The sequence below is a fragment of the Myotis yumanensis genome, unplaced genomic scaffold (assembly GCF_028538775.1).
Source record: "Myotis yumanensis isolate MYYU_CA2020_CCGP unplaced genomic scaffold, mMyoYum1.0.hap1 SCAF_10, whole genome shotgun sequence".
Taxonomy (NCBI): Eukaryota; Metazoa; Chordata; class Mammalia; order Chiroptera; family Vespertilionidae; genus Myotis; species Myotis yumanensis.
The window spans coordinates 55,847,962-55,862,890 of NW_027223761.1; the positions used below are offsets into that span (position 1 = coordinate 55,847,962).

Below are 14,929 nucleotides of genomic sequence, written 5' to 3' on the forward strand. Positions count from 1 at the left end.
GTAATGTAGCATCATGCTTTCAGTGTTTACAAAGCTTTCTATAGTCATATATTTACTACTGTTTTACCCCCAAACACACACATTGGAAGACTTCTGTAGATGATCTGTAATTTTATGAGTATATGTAGGGGAGATGATCATAAATCGCCATGCTCTTTGGATATTATCATACCTCACTGATGAGAGTATAAGTTGGTACAAATTTTCTGAAAGTAATTTTTGGATTGTTTTAAAATTTTGCATAATGTCTGATTCCATAACTTCACTACTGGGAATTTATTCTGAAGAATCAATCATAGATGTGCAAAAAAAATTATCTTTGTAGCACTAGTTAAAGGCAAACTATTGGCAATACCTTAAATGTCCAGCATTAGTTGTTTGGTTGAAAACAACACATGATATATAGCAATACAACACAATTTTTATTCATCCTTAAAATGTATGCTACATAAAAAGAATTAAGGAATTAGAGAGGTGTTCATGATCAATTATTGAGAGAAAGAAATTAGGTCCCAAGACACCATATTTAGAGCAATTCTATTTAGACAGAGCTGGTTATTTAGTATAGTGGAATCATGCATACATTTTATATTAATTTTAATTTTTTTCTTCTTATAAGAAGAAATATGTTATAAAGACATTGTTACTCTTTCAGACCACAAAAAATATTGTTTCGATTCCCATTGACATAAGCTTGCTAATATTTTCAACAGCTGGCCAACAAAGAAATGTAATAATATACATAATTATATTATTTAAATTTTATGGTTTACATTCATATTTATAATTATACTACTGTATTTATACAGTTATTTGCTTATATAGAAAAAAATTTAACAATCTGCATTATCATTCCCATGAATTCAGGCAGAGAAAGTAAAATGAACCTGGGAATCATGGGGAAAATAAGAAAATAACAATAGCCAACATCTGTTCTTACTATGTGCCATAATGTTTGTCTCAAGTAGAGTACTCAGAGCTGTGCCTGGTAGAGAGTAAATGCTATATGTACACCTGATATTGCTACTCTTGCCTATTTATTTTTAGGATATTGACTGTTTAGTTATTATTAGCAAAAACCACCTGTCCTTCCATCAGCTGTATCTTTAAATATTTTCCTAGTAGTAGAATATTTGAAGTCTCTAGTGCTATAAAAAACTCCCACTGAGTGGGAGCTATTATCCTATATAATAAAAGGGTAATATGCAAATCGACTGATCGGCAGAACGACCGGCCGCTATGACGCGCACTGACCACTAGGGTGCAGATGCTTAACACAGGAGCTGCCCCCTGGTGGTCAGTGCACTCCCACAGGGGGAGCACCGCTCAGCCACAAACCAGGCTGACGGCTGGTGAGCGCAGTGGCTGCCTCCGCGGCAGCGCTAAGGATGTCCGACTGATGGCTTAGGCCCACAGGGAGTCATTAGTCGGACATCCCCTGAGGGCTCCTGGACTGTGAAAGGGTGCAGGCCAGGCTAAGGAGACCCCCCCTCCAGTGCACGAATGTCGTGCACTGGGCCTCTAGTTGTAAATAAACATAATGTCCAAGAACATGGACCTTGAGGACCATGTATACGGACAGACTCAAGGCAAGCCTAACCACACTGTTAATGACTGTGTGGACATATTAGGAGAATCTTAGTTACAAGTAGCAGAAAATCAACTCAATATACCCTGAACAGATGAACAAAGAGCCCAAGGAGGAATTTATTGTCTCATGTAACTGGGAAGTTAAAGGTTAAATCAGAACTCATACACAGCCACATGTAGGGATGCAGATGGGGTTTTTATTTCTCCTTGCCATCCTTTCTCTCACTACTTGACTCATCATCTCTGTGTATTGGTATATGCTTACCTGTCACATATCACATGGGATGAGAAAATGATGGCCATTTCCTATGACCACCCCCCCCTTCTTAAAGCTTTGATGGGGGCAGGGAAAGGCAAAGGAGAAAACTCTGAATGGTCCAGTTGGCTCAGAAGAACAACCCCAGATCTGTCACTTTATTTCATTTTTTTAATTAAAAAAATGTTTTATTGATTTCAGAGAGGAAGGAAGATGGAAAGATAGAAACATCAGTGATGAGAGAGAATCATTCATTAGCTGCCTCCTGCACCCCCCACATTGGGGATCAAGCCTGGCACGTACCCCGACTGGGAATTGAACCATGACCTCCTGGCCCCATAGATCAATGCTCAACCACTGAGCCATGGTGGCCAGTCTAAATCTATCACTTTAGAAGGAATGGAATCCTCTGATGAGCCCACTGTGGCCAGAAGGGCAGATGCACTGTTTATTTTAGAAGCCCTGCCAGAATCACATGATGCCTTTGGATACCCATTTTTCTATCATCCTGTTTTCTTATCCATAAATGTGAAATCAACCCCCTGAATCGAGTGATAATGATGATGAAATCACATGATGTTTGGAAAAGATGTGATAAAGGATCTAAGAAAAAAGTAACTATTAACATTAATTACAATAATAAAAATGAAGAATGTTATGTAGTAGAAACAGAACAACCGTCTGTTTTTGATCCATAAATGTTTTGCCTGTATTGTTAACCCACTCCGTTTCCCCAAGGACTTGGCAAACTTAAAGTGCAGGCACCCATGACTTGTATTCTTCATGTTTCCATGACAACAGCTATCACAGAGAAAGGAAAGAAACCAACATATATTAAGCACTATGCACTTTAGTAGAAACCTTGACATGTGATCTATTTCATGCAACAAACATAGCAACTTGCTCAGAGCAGTCACTTGATAACTGTTTGATTAAAAAGTTCAATGAATACAAATTGATGTTGCATATTTGGCATAAGGTAACTTCTTAAAAGTTCAGTTCAAGACAAAATAGAAAACATTATATTGTATTACACATAATAGCAACTCACATTTCAAACAAAAACACTTTTGTAAGGTCTCCTTAGACTCTTTTGAAAGAAAAGTTTGTTCTAATAGAAAGTACAATCTGGGTCAGTTGGGATTTTGAATTTTGGAGTCTGATGTTTACCATTATAGTTTCAGTGAGTACAATGCACTTAGGGAGATACTAAGGACTCTGCCTAAGTATTAATATCAATAATATTAATATTAATACTGATTCTGAAAATCAATCAAATTGAACAAAATAAGTTGGTTTGTTGAAATAGGAAATCCCAGGCTCATCACTGTAGGAGTTACAGGCTTAGCCCATCAGTGCTACTGCCCTTTTTATCCAGGTTTCTCAGGCTCTTTTCTCTTCCAATATTGGGGAGTTTTCTGGTGCTTGGGGAGCACATAAATCCAAGGACATTTTCATACAGAAACAGCACAGATGAAGTTGAATTGAAACACATGCATTATTCTAGTTCCACTAACTGAGAGTCATGAATTCGGAAATGATGACTAACCAGGCAGTTGACAGCAGTGCTAAAAAGTACCTCTGAAGACTCCTTCCTATGGAATAGCACCATGACCATATTCCATGGCAGGGCTAAATGATGCATCGGGGAAACAGGAAAAAGTCATACTGATTTCTTCTGTGGCTCCATTTTTCTCTTGTCACAGCTTGATTATTATTTATTTACATACCATACATTTCACCCGTTTAAAATATACCATTCAATGGGTTTTAGTACACTCACAGTGTTGTGCGAGCACCTGTACAATCAATTTTAGAACATTTTCATCACCCCTCAAAAGAAACTCATACCCTTTAGCAGTCATCCCAATCCCCTTAAGCCTAGGTAACCAGTCATCTTCTTGTCTGTAGCCTCGGACAGGTGGCTCAGTTGGTTGGAGCATCATCCTGTATACCAAAAAGATTGTGGGTTCAATTCCCTGTCAGGGTACATACCTAGGTTGTGGGTTTGATCCCCAGTCAGAGCACATATGAGAGGCAATGTTTCTCTCTCATTTTTATCTCTTTCTTCTCTCTCTCTGCCCTCTCTCTCTCTCTCTCTCTTTTTTTCTCTCAACTTCCCCTCTCTCTCTAAAATAAATAAACTTATCCTTGGATGAGGATTAAAAAGAAGAAAAAAAGAAAAAGAAAAACAAGCAAAAACTCATAGACACAGATAACAGTATGGTGGTTACCAGAGGGAAAGGGGTGGGGAGATAGTAAAGAATAAAGGGGGTCGAATATATGGCGACAGAAGATAATTTGACTTTGGGTGGTGGGCACACAATGCAATGTACAGAACATGTATCATAGAAATATACACTTGAAAACTATATGATCTTATTAACCTATGTCACCAACACATTTAATTTAATTTTTTTATTTTTTTAAAAAAAGCTGTGCAGCCCTAACCGGTTTGGCTCAGTGGATAGAGCGTCAGCCTGCGGACTGAAAGGTCCCAGGTTTGATTCCGGTCAAGGGCATGTACCTTGGTTGCAGGCAGGAGTGTGCAGGAGGCAGCTGATCGATGTTTCTCTCTCATCGATGTTTCTAACTCTCTATCCCTCTCCCTTCCTCTCTGTAAAAAAATCAATAAAATATATATTTAAAATATATATATATATATATATATATATATGCAAGTGTTGGAAGTAATTTGAATTACTTACAGAGATGTAAAGACTGCAAGGCTGTGCCATTGTGCTGATCCTTGAAGAATGAATAGAATTTCCAGGCCCCCCAAAAAAGAAGGGGGGGAGATATTGCAAACAGCAGGAAGAGGTAGCTGAACAAAAAGCCTAGAGTGGCTAAATCACAGTGTTGGGATGTCAGAAAGAAAATGGTAGGAACATGTTGTATTTCCTTAAACATGATTGGAGCTGCAGTCTCTGAATCTAGAAACAAATTCTGTTTTCAGAAGAAATTTCTTGGTTTGAACATTTGACTTCTCTCTTGGTACTTGGTGAATTGTTTACATGTTTGAGTCTCCTTGCTGATCACCTTAAGACCTGAGAACATGACTTAGTCTCCATGACAGTGCCTAGCCAAGTGTTGGGACTATAGTAACTATTCGACAAATACTTCGTGAGAGAGTAAAGGGATCCGTGAATCAATGAATATTCACTTTGAAGACTGAACAAATCACACTTTTCTGTAGTGGATGAGGATTAGAAGACATTTAGTTCTGACCTCACAATACATATCTCAGAACTACATTTCAGTGGATATTTAGGGGAAAAAAACAGTAGATTAGAGATTCCATTGGAATGAAAGTTATTGTTCAGATGCACTGTCTTAAGTACTACCGACAGCTGAAGCTCACTCAGGAATGAAAAGCGCTTCACTGGGGGGTGATCCTTGGAAGCAAGGATAGAGGAGTAGTGAGACAGGGAAGGGAAGGAAACCCAGAAGGTTGTGCAGTGAGCAGGTTAGCACTGTGTGAAACTTTACCTCAGTCCCACTGGGGACATCTGAAAGAGTGTACAGAGCAAGCCTCAGATTATCCCACCTGAGGGGCGAGGAAGCTGGACTTTACTGATTTATGTCAGTTTTAGATGCAACTGCTCTTGGGGGTGTTAACTTTATAGCACTCTGACCTGTCCGGCATGCAGGACAAATACACTCCACGCATTCAGAGAAAGCTTTTAGCCGTATGCTGAGAGGATACAGACATTCCTTCTGCTATTGTCTAGTGCACACCTTGGACTTTCTGTGCTTTCACCAATATTTTTAAGGAAGTCACTAGGGGAGAAGGGAGCGGGGGAGAGAGATTGAGATTACAAAGTGTACTTTGGTGGGCCAAGCCAGTCTCCACTGTTGTACTTAATCTTGAGACTATAATTGACACTTATCATTTCCATCCTTTACCACTTCTATCCTTTGACCAACCTGCTTCTAGACTAGGTTCATCGCTGGTGCCATAATGCAGTCTTCAATACCTGAGGGATTGAGTCTCAGGTTACCTGTCCTCCTTGTAACCCAGTTACTTATTCTCTAGTTATTTGTCCCGAAGCAATGGGGGGAGATGGGAGTAGAACTTAACAAGGTAAAACACCGCCTTATCATAGATGTTGTTGTGGCAATCACCCTGTAGGTTCTCACCAGGCCTGGAAGCATCAAGCGGTGCCTCACTGAGTCCCATGATTTCCAGACATACTCCTCCCAGCTCCATTAATTAGCAGCCACCGTAGGTCCTCTTGGCAATTAGGATGAACTACCTCTGCCTGCAGAGTAACTGTCTTCTCTAACCCCTGGCCTGTGGGCATGGGGAGCCAACAATAACCAGGTGGCAGGTGAAGCTGTAGATTTAATGGAACCTTTATTATGTCCCCTGGTAGAGCTTTCTAAGCCTCTAACTCTGTAGATCCTGAAGTTGTAAAAAGGGGAAGCTCACTTTCTTAAGTGAATTAGTAAAAGTGAGAGTAGGGGGCGGGGTGATGGGCATCACGCCTACTTCCACTTCACGAAGCTAGCTATCCAGGACACAAAACTAAATATACTAACAGCATGTAATAGCACCACATCTTCAGCCTTAACCATGCAGGGTATCATTCCAAGTGAAAAACAGCAACATAGTTACAATGTCAGACCTGGTCTACAGAGAACAGTCACCACTGAGCTTCTCATTGAGGCTGGTGTCCCTCTTTTTGGGCTCCTTATTGCTTTAACAGTGAAGGGAGTGTCTTTTGATCTCTCCTGGGGAACATAATTAGCTGGTAATTTCTCTGGCATCACAACATAAACACATTATAACATGCCCACCTCTCGGGGACCTTGGAGCTCTTCTCCAGTACTTTGAAGTAATTCTGGCAGCTCTACATCATTTATTTTAAGCCAACATTATTTCCAAGCTTTAAATAGCTATTCCAGTAGCACATTGGGATCAGCTCCAAGTGTACTTGTCAGACTGTTAAAAATTAACTCATGAAAGAGTAGTTTTATAGAAAAAGATTATTTATTATTTGGTCTTACATTCTGTCCTCTCTTATCCAGCATCTCAAGATTAGTTTCTTAGAATGTTCTCAGAGTCCTACTAGTTCTTACCAGCCAGGTTCTATAATTCACTTGATTAATGAATGATCCATTTCATCCTGCAACATAGGTCATGCCTTTCTGCTCAGGTCATGCTGAGAATTGATTCTAGTTATTTATCCAGAAGCAAGGAGGGCAGGTGGGAGTAGAACTTAACAAGGTAAAGCACCACCGTATCAAACTTCCTACTGAGGTGCGGCTCTCATGAGTCTGTTGGCTGTCTTCGTAAGAACATGCACCCAACTATCTCCTCTCCTTCAGTGTCCAACTCCTTCCTGAAAAGGATCCTGATTTTAATGGCTAAGACTTACTAGCTTTGTGAATTCAACCTCCTATACAACTCTGCTTCTCTGAAAGTGAAATCTCAGGCGGGGTTTTCAGCATGGTCTATCCTGTAAGTCAGAAAAGGAGGGTTATTTTGATTATTGGTTGGAGGTTTTCAACCTTTCACCTCAAATCCTGAATTGAATGTTGACTAACCAAGTCTGTAATTTTTTTTCCTAACAAATTTCTATGGAGGTTAACTAACTCCACAATCCCATATCTTTTCAACACAAGAGCAAGAGAATTCCTCCATCTATATTCTATCCCTGATAGGAGTCTTAGTAATTATGGGGCTACATTTTGTCAGGGATCAGCCCCATGCCATTATACACCAGCAAGGGGGTCCTTGCTACTGCCTGGGTGGTGCTTGATTCATTTCAAGAAGCTGGTATTGGGGAGTTGCTTCCTAGACCATCTCTGTTCTGAATAACTTAGGCTGGGCTTTGGTTCCTCCATAAGACCCTGAACAAGGATTTGAGAGAAAGTAGTTTATTTTGGAAGTGAACCCAGAAAACACCAGTAGAGGAGTGGGGGAGTGATGATAGAAAGAAAGTAAGCTAATAAAGGATGGGTAGGATAGAAAGTTTCCCCTGTGGGAACCAGGGACTTATTACCACTGGGATTACCACTGGGAAGTTTTGAGACTGCATAGTGCATGCTCCAGGATTGTCTTTCCTGAGGGACAAAGACCTAGGGTATTGATCCCAGAACTCCTGCTGTCATAAGTTGAGGGCTGCTCCTGGAGATATGAACTCTCTGGAACTTCTGGTCAACCTGCCTTGGGATCAGGTGCTCCAGAGATCAGAGAATGCCCTCAGGAAAAGGCTCACCAACACAATAAGAAGCTGTGTGGTTGGTACTTATGGAAACAGCGAATGCCAGAATCATAAGGGTAGGACACACCAAAACATCTGTTTCAAAAGATAAAACTCCTGAGTATATGATGAACATCAATGGAAAATAATGCCATTAAAATGTAGTAGCTACCTGCACCATATCAGCACCACAGCCACTGTGTAAAGCAAGGTATCACCATGCATATTTTAGCTGTGTGTGTGTGTGTGTGTGTGTGTGTGTGTGTGTGTGTGTGTGTGTGTTAACTGGTCTGGCATCTTTATTGATCAGATTATCTGAGGCTATATTTCTCTGCTTAACCAAAGAAATTTGTGTACACTACTTACTTTCTTGGCCTAACTGTCGATATGAACAGTAGGTATAGATGGAATGACTCATCTCAGTTTTAATAGTGCCCAGCAGTTCCTTTAAATGCACATGTCCCATCTCCTGTTTGAAACAGAATTTTAGAAATGAGTCTTGAGAACCATGGATACCCAGTCCCCAAAAAAGTTCACAATACTAAGAAACTCAGAGCACTCTCAGAAATAAGGAAACAGAGTCCGTTAATGTTTTATTTTTCACTTGTGAAAATATATACAATATATATTACCTGTACAGAGTCCCACAGCATGAGTCAGAGAAAGCTAACAAAAGGGCACAAACAGGGGGCAGATCTTTTTCATACATTTTCCAGTTAAACCAACATTCGGGGCATGGCAAGCGACAATCAAAGCAACAACAGCACAGGAAGCCTGTGTGCATGACTCCGAAGAGCTAAATCCGAGGAAACTCCTAGGCTTGTTGGGAATGGAGGTCATGTCTGGAGAAAAGACCATTTCGACTTAAGAGGCCGGTCAGAGCAGCAGAGAATATATTCAAGTCTGGGCAAGATACCAGCGGCAAAGCGAAAGCCAATGCTCAACTTGCCAGCGAGTCTGCCCTTCTCCCCTTTCTCTTGAAAACCTGAGGCCTTGGCTGATGCAAAGAAGCAAACAGCACGGCCCAATCTCGTCCTGCAGAATGGTGGTCAGCTACCAGACACAATTTTTTAACGCACTAAATATTCTAAATGCTTGTAAACACAGTTGCTGATGCTGGGTGGTGGGGGGTGGGAATAAGGTGGGGGGGGGGGGCGGAGGCAGACATTAAAAACACATTTGCTATTTCTCTCACATAGGAAAGATAGAGGCAAAGATCTTTGGCGTGTCACCTGTGTGTCCCTATCATGACATTTTCCCAAAATGGTAAAAGCTGAGGCACCACGGCTGAGAGAATGGGGTGATGTGCAGCACGTGCCAGCACAGAGCCCACTAGGACTTGGCACAGCTGGAGCAGCTGAGCGCCCGGGGCGGCGTGAGGTGCGGCTTCACGATGTCCGGCTCGATCGACTCCATCAGCTCACACTCGTTGGCGAGGATGTGCTTCACCAGGCACCTGGAGGCTTCGTCGATGTTTATGTTTTCCTAAAGGGAAAAAACAAAACAAAGCAGCTCTTCTTACTCGGTATTCTAGATGATGCTGGAGCAGAGACTTTTATGTGACATGAGGGCAATATTTCTGGCAACTCATTTAAACATCCCTTCCTATAGGCTGCCCACGCGTCCTCTTTCTCTTCCCTTCACTTTCATGTATTCTTTCAAAGCGCTTTGCTTTTTAGATCTTCACAAAGGTAAACGTGCTTCTTTTGGTCTGTCAGGCAGGAGAGATAGTGTTTTGTAGGCTCACTTAGTAGGTTGAATATAAATTAGAGGGCAGTTTTCTTATTTTTCACATACTCTTACACTATAACATCATATTGTGAAATATTTACTTCCAGTGTACCAAACACAAAATCTGGATCTCCAGTGAAGGCAAATTTGACTGTTTTCATTACAATTTGTAGGACTTCTCTGATGTGTTTCCTCATATTCAATGTAAGCAGGTAAGGACTTCCTTGTCTAATTGTTTTACTATAAAACCTTGTCCAATCTGAAGTATAACTACTTACCCCTAATTTGTGTATGTGTGTCAAAGTTGTTGATATACAAGGTGTCCCCCCAAAAATGTATACACACTTTGACAGCTGATAGCTCAATTTTGAAAATAATACGTATTTTAATCAACACTGCCTTTATAAGTATTCAAAGTGTTAATATACATTTGGGGGGGACACCTATATGTTTAGATCACTGTATGAAGTCATATTACATGGAAACTGTAAGAGGCAGTGATTGTTTCCAAATGATATTTATGACTAACGCCTAATGGTCATAAATCTAAAACAAGGTTAAGTTCTGGTTGCTTTTGTGCATTTTTGTGATGTGTCCTTGTCTTTTTACAAGACCAGTATTCATGTCCCTGAGCTCCCCCTTTCCTCATCCATACAATCATCTTAATAATACTTATCTATCTAATAAAAAGTTGCTTCCCTTCACAGTGTGAACGTGCTGGGTACTTCATATACATAATCTTTTAAAATCCCAGGGTTTGTTTTCTGTTCTTAGTGATTTTGTGTTATTGTTGGGTGGGGTGTGGGGAGGGGGCCTGTCTGCCTTCAGCTCAAGTACCTGCCTCATGCTGGGGAAGTTGGTCCATAGAGAATAGCTGCCTTCCGCCCTCTTCTCTGCTGTGCAGGTTCCCATGCCTTCAAGTCACGGCCCATGCTTGGCATGCTTTCCGGCACTCTTCCTCTTCCTGGTGTCATGCCCAGAGGTCACACTTGAATTATCTGCTCCCAGACAGTAATCTCTCCAAGGTCGGGGCACACCCAGCTCAATGCTTTGCTCTTGAGTACAGTCACTTGTTTATGTGACCAATTGGAAGCCAGGACCAGGTCCTCTAATGCCTCAGATGCAAGGACAGTGGGGAGTGAATGTAGTCTGACTTAGCCTTCCGGGCCTTGGCTTCCTGGGCCAACACATCTTCCTAAATAAGACTCACGTTTGGGAGGTTATGGGGTGCTTGCCTAGCCATTACTAAACCAATACTTTAGTGTCCAGTTGAATATTGCTTGTGAGTTGGGGAAGGAAACAACAAAATCCCTTACAAAACACCAACCATGAGTTATCATCACATCAGTTTTTAGAAAATAAAACTGAAGGTTAGAGCGATTAAGAAACTTCCCCAAGATCACACAGTGGATGGGTTGAAGGGCCAGAACTCAAACCCAGTCTTTTTGACATCAAAGCCTGGGTCTTACTAAGCCATATTCCTTTTCAAGATTGTTTCAAAGAGCAAGTGCAATAACAAATAAAAAGTTTTTTACCCCAGCATTAGGCCCAAAAGATGCTAAATGAATCTTAGTTCCTTTCTCCTTCATATGTTAGAGGGAAAAAAAAAACATGTTTCTATGACAGGAAAATCTAGTTTTAAGCATTAAAAAGGGCCCTCCTTCATGTACAATATAAGTTAGTTTTGGCAGTCATATTTTTTTAACCTCCACTCACATCTAAAATGCCAGTTAAGTGGGGTTTTCTTTCATTAATATACAAAGTGGCAAAATCTAATAACACGGAGAGTAAAATGCTGGTGTAGACAAATCAATACAAATCTATCATCATTATGAGAAAAACAACTAAAACCTAAGCCCAATTAATGGCAGCCTAGACAGTCACTTTGGTAAAAGATAAGATGAAACTGACGGGTTAACACACTGAGTAAAGGCTAGTTGGTGTCAGGACTAGGGCATGGGGCCACGTCTAGTTCCATCAGAGCCTGCTTTCAGACTGTATATAGAAGCAAGTGGCAGTTCATGGTGACTGAGCCACATTTATTCATTCAATTAATATTCTTTAGATTCCCACTAAGTACTAGACATATAAAGAAAAACACAATAAAAGAATTCCTGTCCTTGACTGAGCTTATATACTATCAAGGTTTAGGTAAACAGAAGAGTAATGTTGGAAATGGCATCTTGAGCCAGATCACTATAGAGGCTTAGATCCTAAGTTGGCCAGGTAGTCACTGAGGTTGTTCTGCCGGTGATGTGTCAATAAACACAATACCAGGTTACAAATCCATTACCAGACAAAACTATACGATGCTTAGCACTCTGTTTTATCCCTTCATCTATCAGTAAGTATTTAGTAAATACTTCTCATGTGTACCATGGTGCTACTTGCTGTGGTAGTCCTATGTCAGATTAGAGAATTCAAGAGGAAGCCAGAAAGAAAAGCAAACCCATTATATACCACTACACTTACCACATACAAACTACACAAAGGTATGGTGTACAGTGTTTAGAGCACAGGCCTGAAGTCAAACTCTTCTCTCAGCTCTCCCACTTTTTGGTTGTATAACCTTGGAAATACTCCTTTATTATTCCCTGCCTCAGTCTCCTCATCTGTAAAAAGGGAACTAAGAGATCTACTTTCAAGGAGATTGTAAGTTAATAATGTTAATAGCACATATGAAATGCTTAGACAAATACTTAGACAAGGGCATAGAGGATACATTCAATAAATGTTATCTATATATTCTTCTCATTTAATCATCAGAACACCATTATGTGTGTGTTCTATTCCTTCATTTTGCAGCTGAGGACAGAGATTGGGAAGGGGAAAGTGGCTGGCCCCAAGACACACAATAGGAAGTGGGATTGCCAGATATCAGCCCAGCGAGAAGAGTAAACACTAACATTCACCATATACTTACTACAAAAAGCCAGGTGCATAGCATTTACAGCAGAGGCTCTGAGCCAGACCCTGTCTCAGCTCCCCCAAGAAATGCACTGGGAAGGAGCCACATTGTCACTGATTTCAACACAGGACAGTCCCATGGTCAGCATGGAGATATGGAGGAAGAAGAAGTTCCCCAAATAAAGGAACAGCATGGGCAGGAGATACGTTTCCAGTATAAACAGAATAGGAGCATGTAGTCAGGGCCTCAGGCAAGGCTGGTTCCTACTGCTCATCCTTCTGTACACCACGGAAGTCACAGCCAAGTGCCTAGACTAGGAAAGGGAATAGCAATATAGAACCAACGTCCCACTCCCTCTGTCCAAGGCCAGCATGGTTCCTCCAACCTGACCTGATAGAACTACAGGCTCAGACCTATTGGGTGGGCAATTATATTGCAGTATAATTGATTGAGCTGCTTGGCATCCAAGTACACAGCCAAGCACACAATTTGTAGGTGATTGTGAAGACATAGAGCTGCTGACTTAAGTGGGAAATACTTCCTGGGGATTTTTATTTGCATTTATTCTAGAAAGTAGTAATACCATCTCTGGGAACATCTTTTGCTAAAAAGGAAATTCATACTTTCTATGACTTTCAAGAGAAGTACACTTAGACTGAACCTGTGATTTATTTACATATTTACATCATGACAAGATGATCTATTGTGCAGACTCCTTTAGGTTGATGTATATTCATCTCTGTGCCTCTGCTCAGAATCTTTTCATTTATATCAGTGAGCATGCCTGGGAAACAGGCTTTGAAATTCCCAATAAAGCACTTTAGTAAAAACAAATGATGGTAACCACCAGTTATTATTGAGTGTCTACGCTGGGCATATAGTAGGTGCTTGACTTATGAAATTATGTTCACATCCTACCCTCACAAAAATCTGTTAAAGAGTGAATAGCCATGTGTTAAAGGAAAGGAGACTTTAACCTTTAACAAAATTATGCCCAGAGCAGAACAAGGTGTTGGTCAATCTGTCATTCCAACCAAGCCTGGCCTAACTCCACTTCCTATGCAGTTCCCATACATTACCTTACTGTATCTCCCAGGATTAAAAGAGCTATGAAAATAAATTTCATTTATAAATCAGTAGGTCTCAATCCTGGCTGCATATTCAACTCACTGGGGAGAGTTAAAAATAATTGGTAGCAGGGCTCTCCTCCCAGATATTGTTATAATTTATCTGGAATGGGGCCCAACATGGGTATTTTTTAAAAGGTTCTCCACTTCTTGAAATGGGCATCCAGGTTTGAGACACACTTGTGTAATTAGGAATATCTTTAAAGGCACTCCTTTTTAGTTCAATAGTGAACTTTCTGGAAATATCATTTAAGGCAGTGATTTTAAGCTGCACTGATTCTGATCTTCCTGTAGATAAAGGCATATAAATCTAACTATCTGAGGTCTTGGGTAATTGTCAGTTTTTTAATTAGCTCTTCAGAACATCTGTCTGATGGCAAATTATTTAATCTCTGACCGCTGGTGCCAGAGAGCAAAAATATCCTAACAGAAAACCTTCACATCTGCCTACTTAGAAACTGGCAAATAATTTATCTTCTGCTAATCTTTCCAAATACATTAACCTCAAACAAAACACCATGTACCAGAGGCTCCAAGGTTAGGGCACTAAATTCCTCAGCCCTGTGAGGTTTTCATTAGAGTAGATGGCCCACTGGATAGTAACACCATTCTAAGAAGTCTTGCACAGAACAGGGGTCTTAAAGTCCTTACTCTAAGATTCAGCATTTGTTTTTTGAGCACACAAGTGCTGAACATTTTGCTGGTTTTCATTTACTTTAGTTCCTATCTAACATGGGGTGAGCATGGTGGACACCTATATTTTTGCTTAGCACTTCCCCTCATCTCTAATATCACACCCCATTTCCTTGGGTAACTGCCTCCTTCCACTGTGATAATGAGCTTCTACTGGGGCTCCTCCAAACTGAGCCCCATGTCTCAGAAATTGTTCTCAGAAGGTGGCATTTCACCTAATCTTTGTGACAAAGCTGAGGTGGGAGGTGCTGCCCTCATTTTACAGATGAGAAAAGAAGTGAGGTTCAGCGAGGTTAAATGACACACACATGGTCTCAGTGAGGGGTAGCATCTGATTTCCAAGTTCAATCCCCAAAGCTTCCATATGTTCTCTTTTTCTTCTCCTGCTGACTTCTTAGGGTCTATGGCCAACAAT

The 14,929-nt window shown here is 40.7% G+C and overlaps 1 protein-coding gene across 2 annotated transcripts in view; it reads right to left on the bottom strand.

Moving 5' to 3' along the window:
• Positions 1-8,623: 8,623 nt before the first annotated feature.
• RAB38 (RAB38, member RAS oncogene family) overlaps positions 8,624-14,929 on the bottom strand; it is a 53,732-nt gene continuing 47,426 nt past the window's right edge. For both annotated transcript variants that reach the window (XM_070425825.1, XM_070425826.1), the window contains one exon: positions 8,624-9,540. In XM_070425825.1, the coding sequence (XP_070281926.1) occupies positions 9,388-9,540 (153 nt within the window). In that variant the 3' untranslated portion in view covers positions 8,624-9,387. The remainder of the gene's footprint in view (positions 9,541-14,929) is intronic.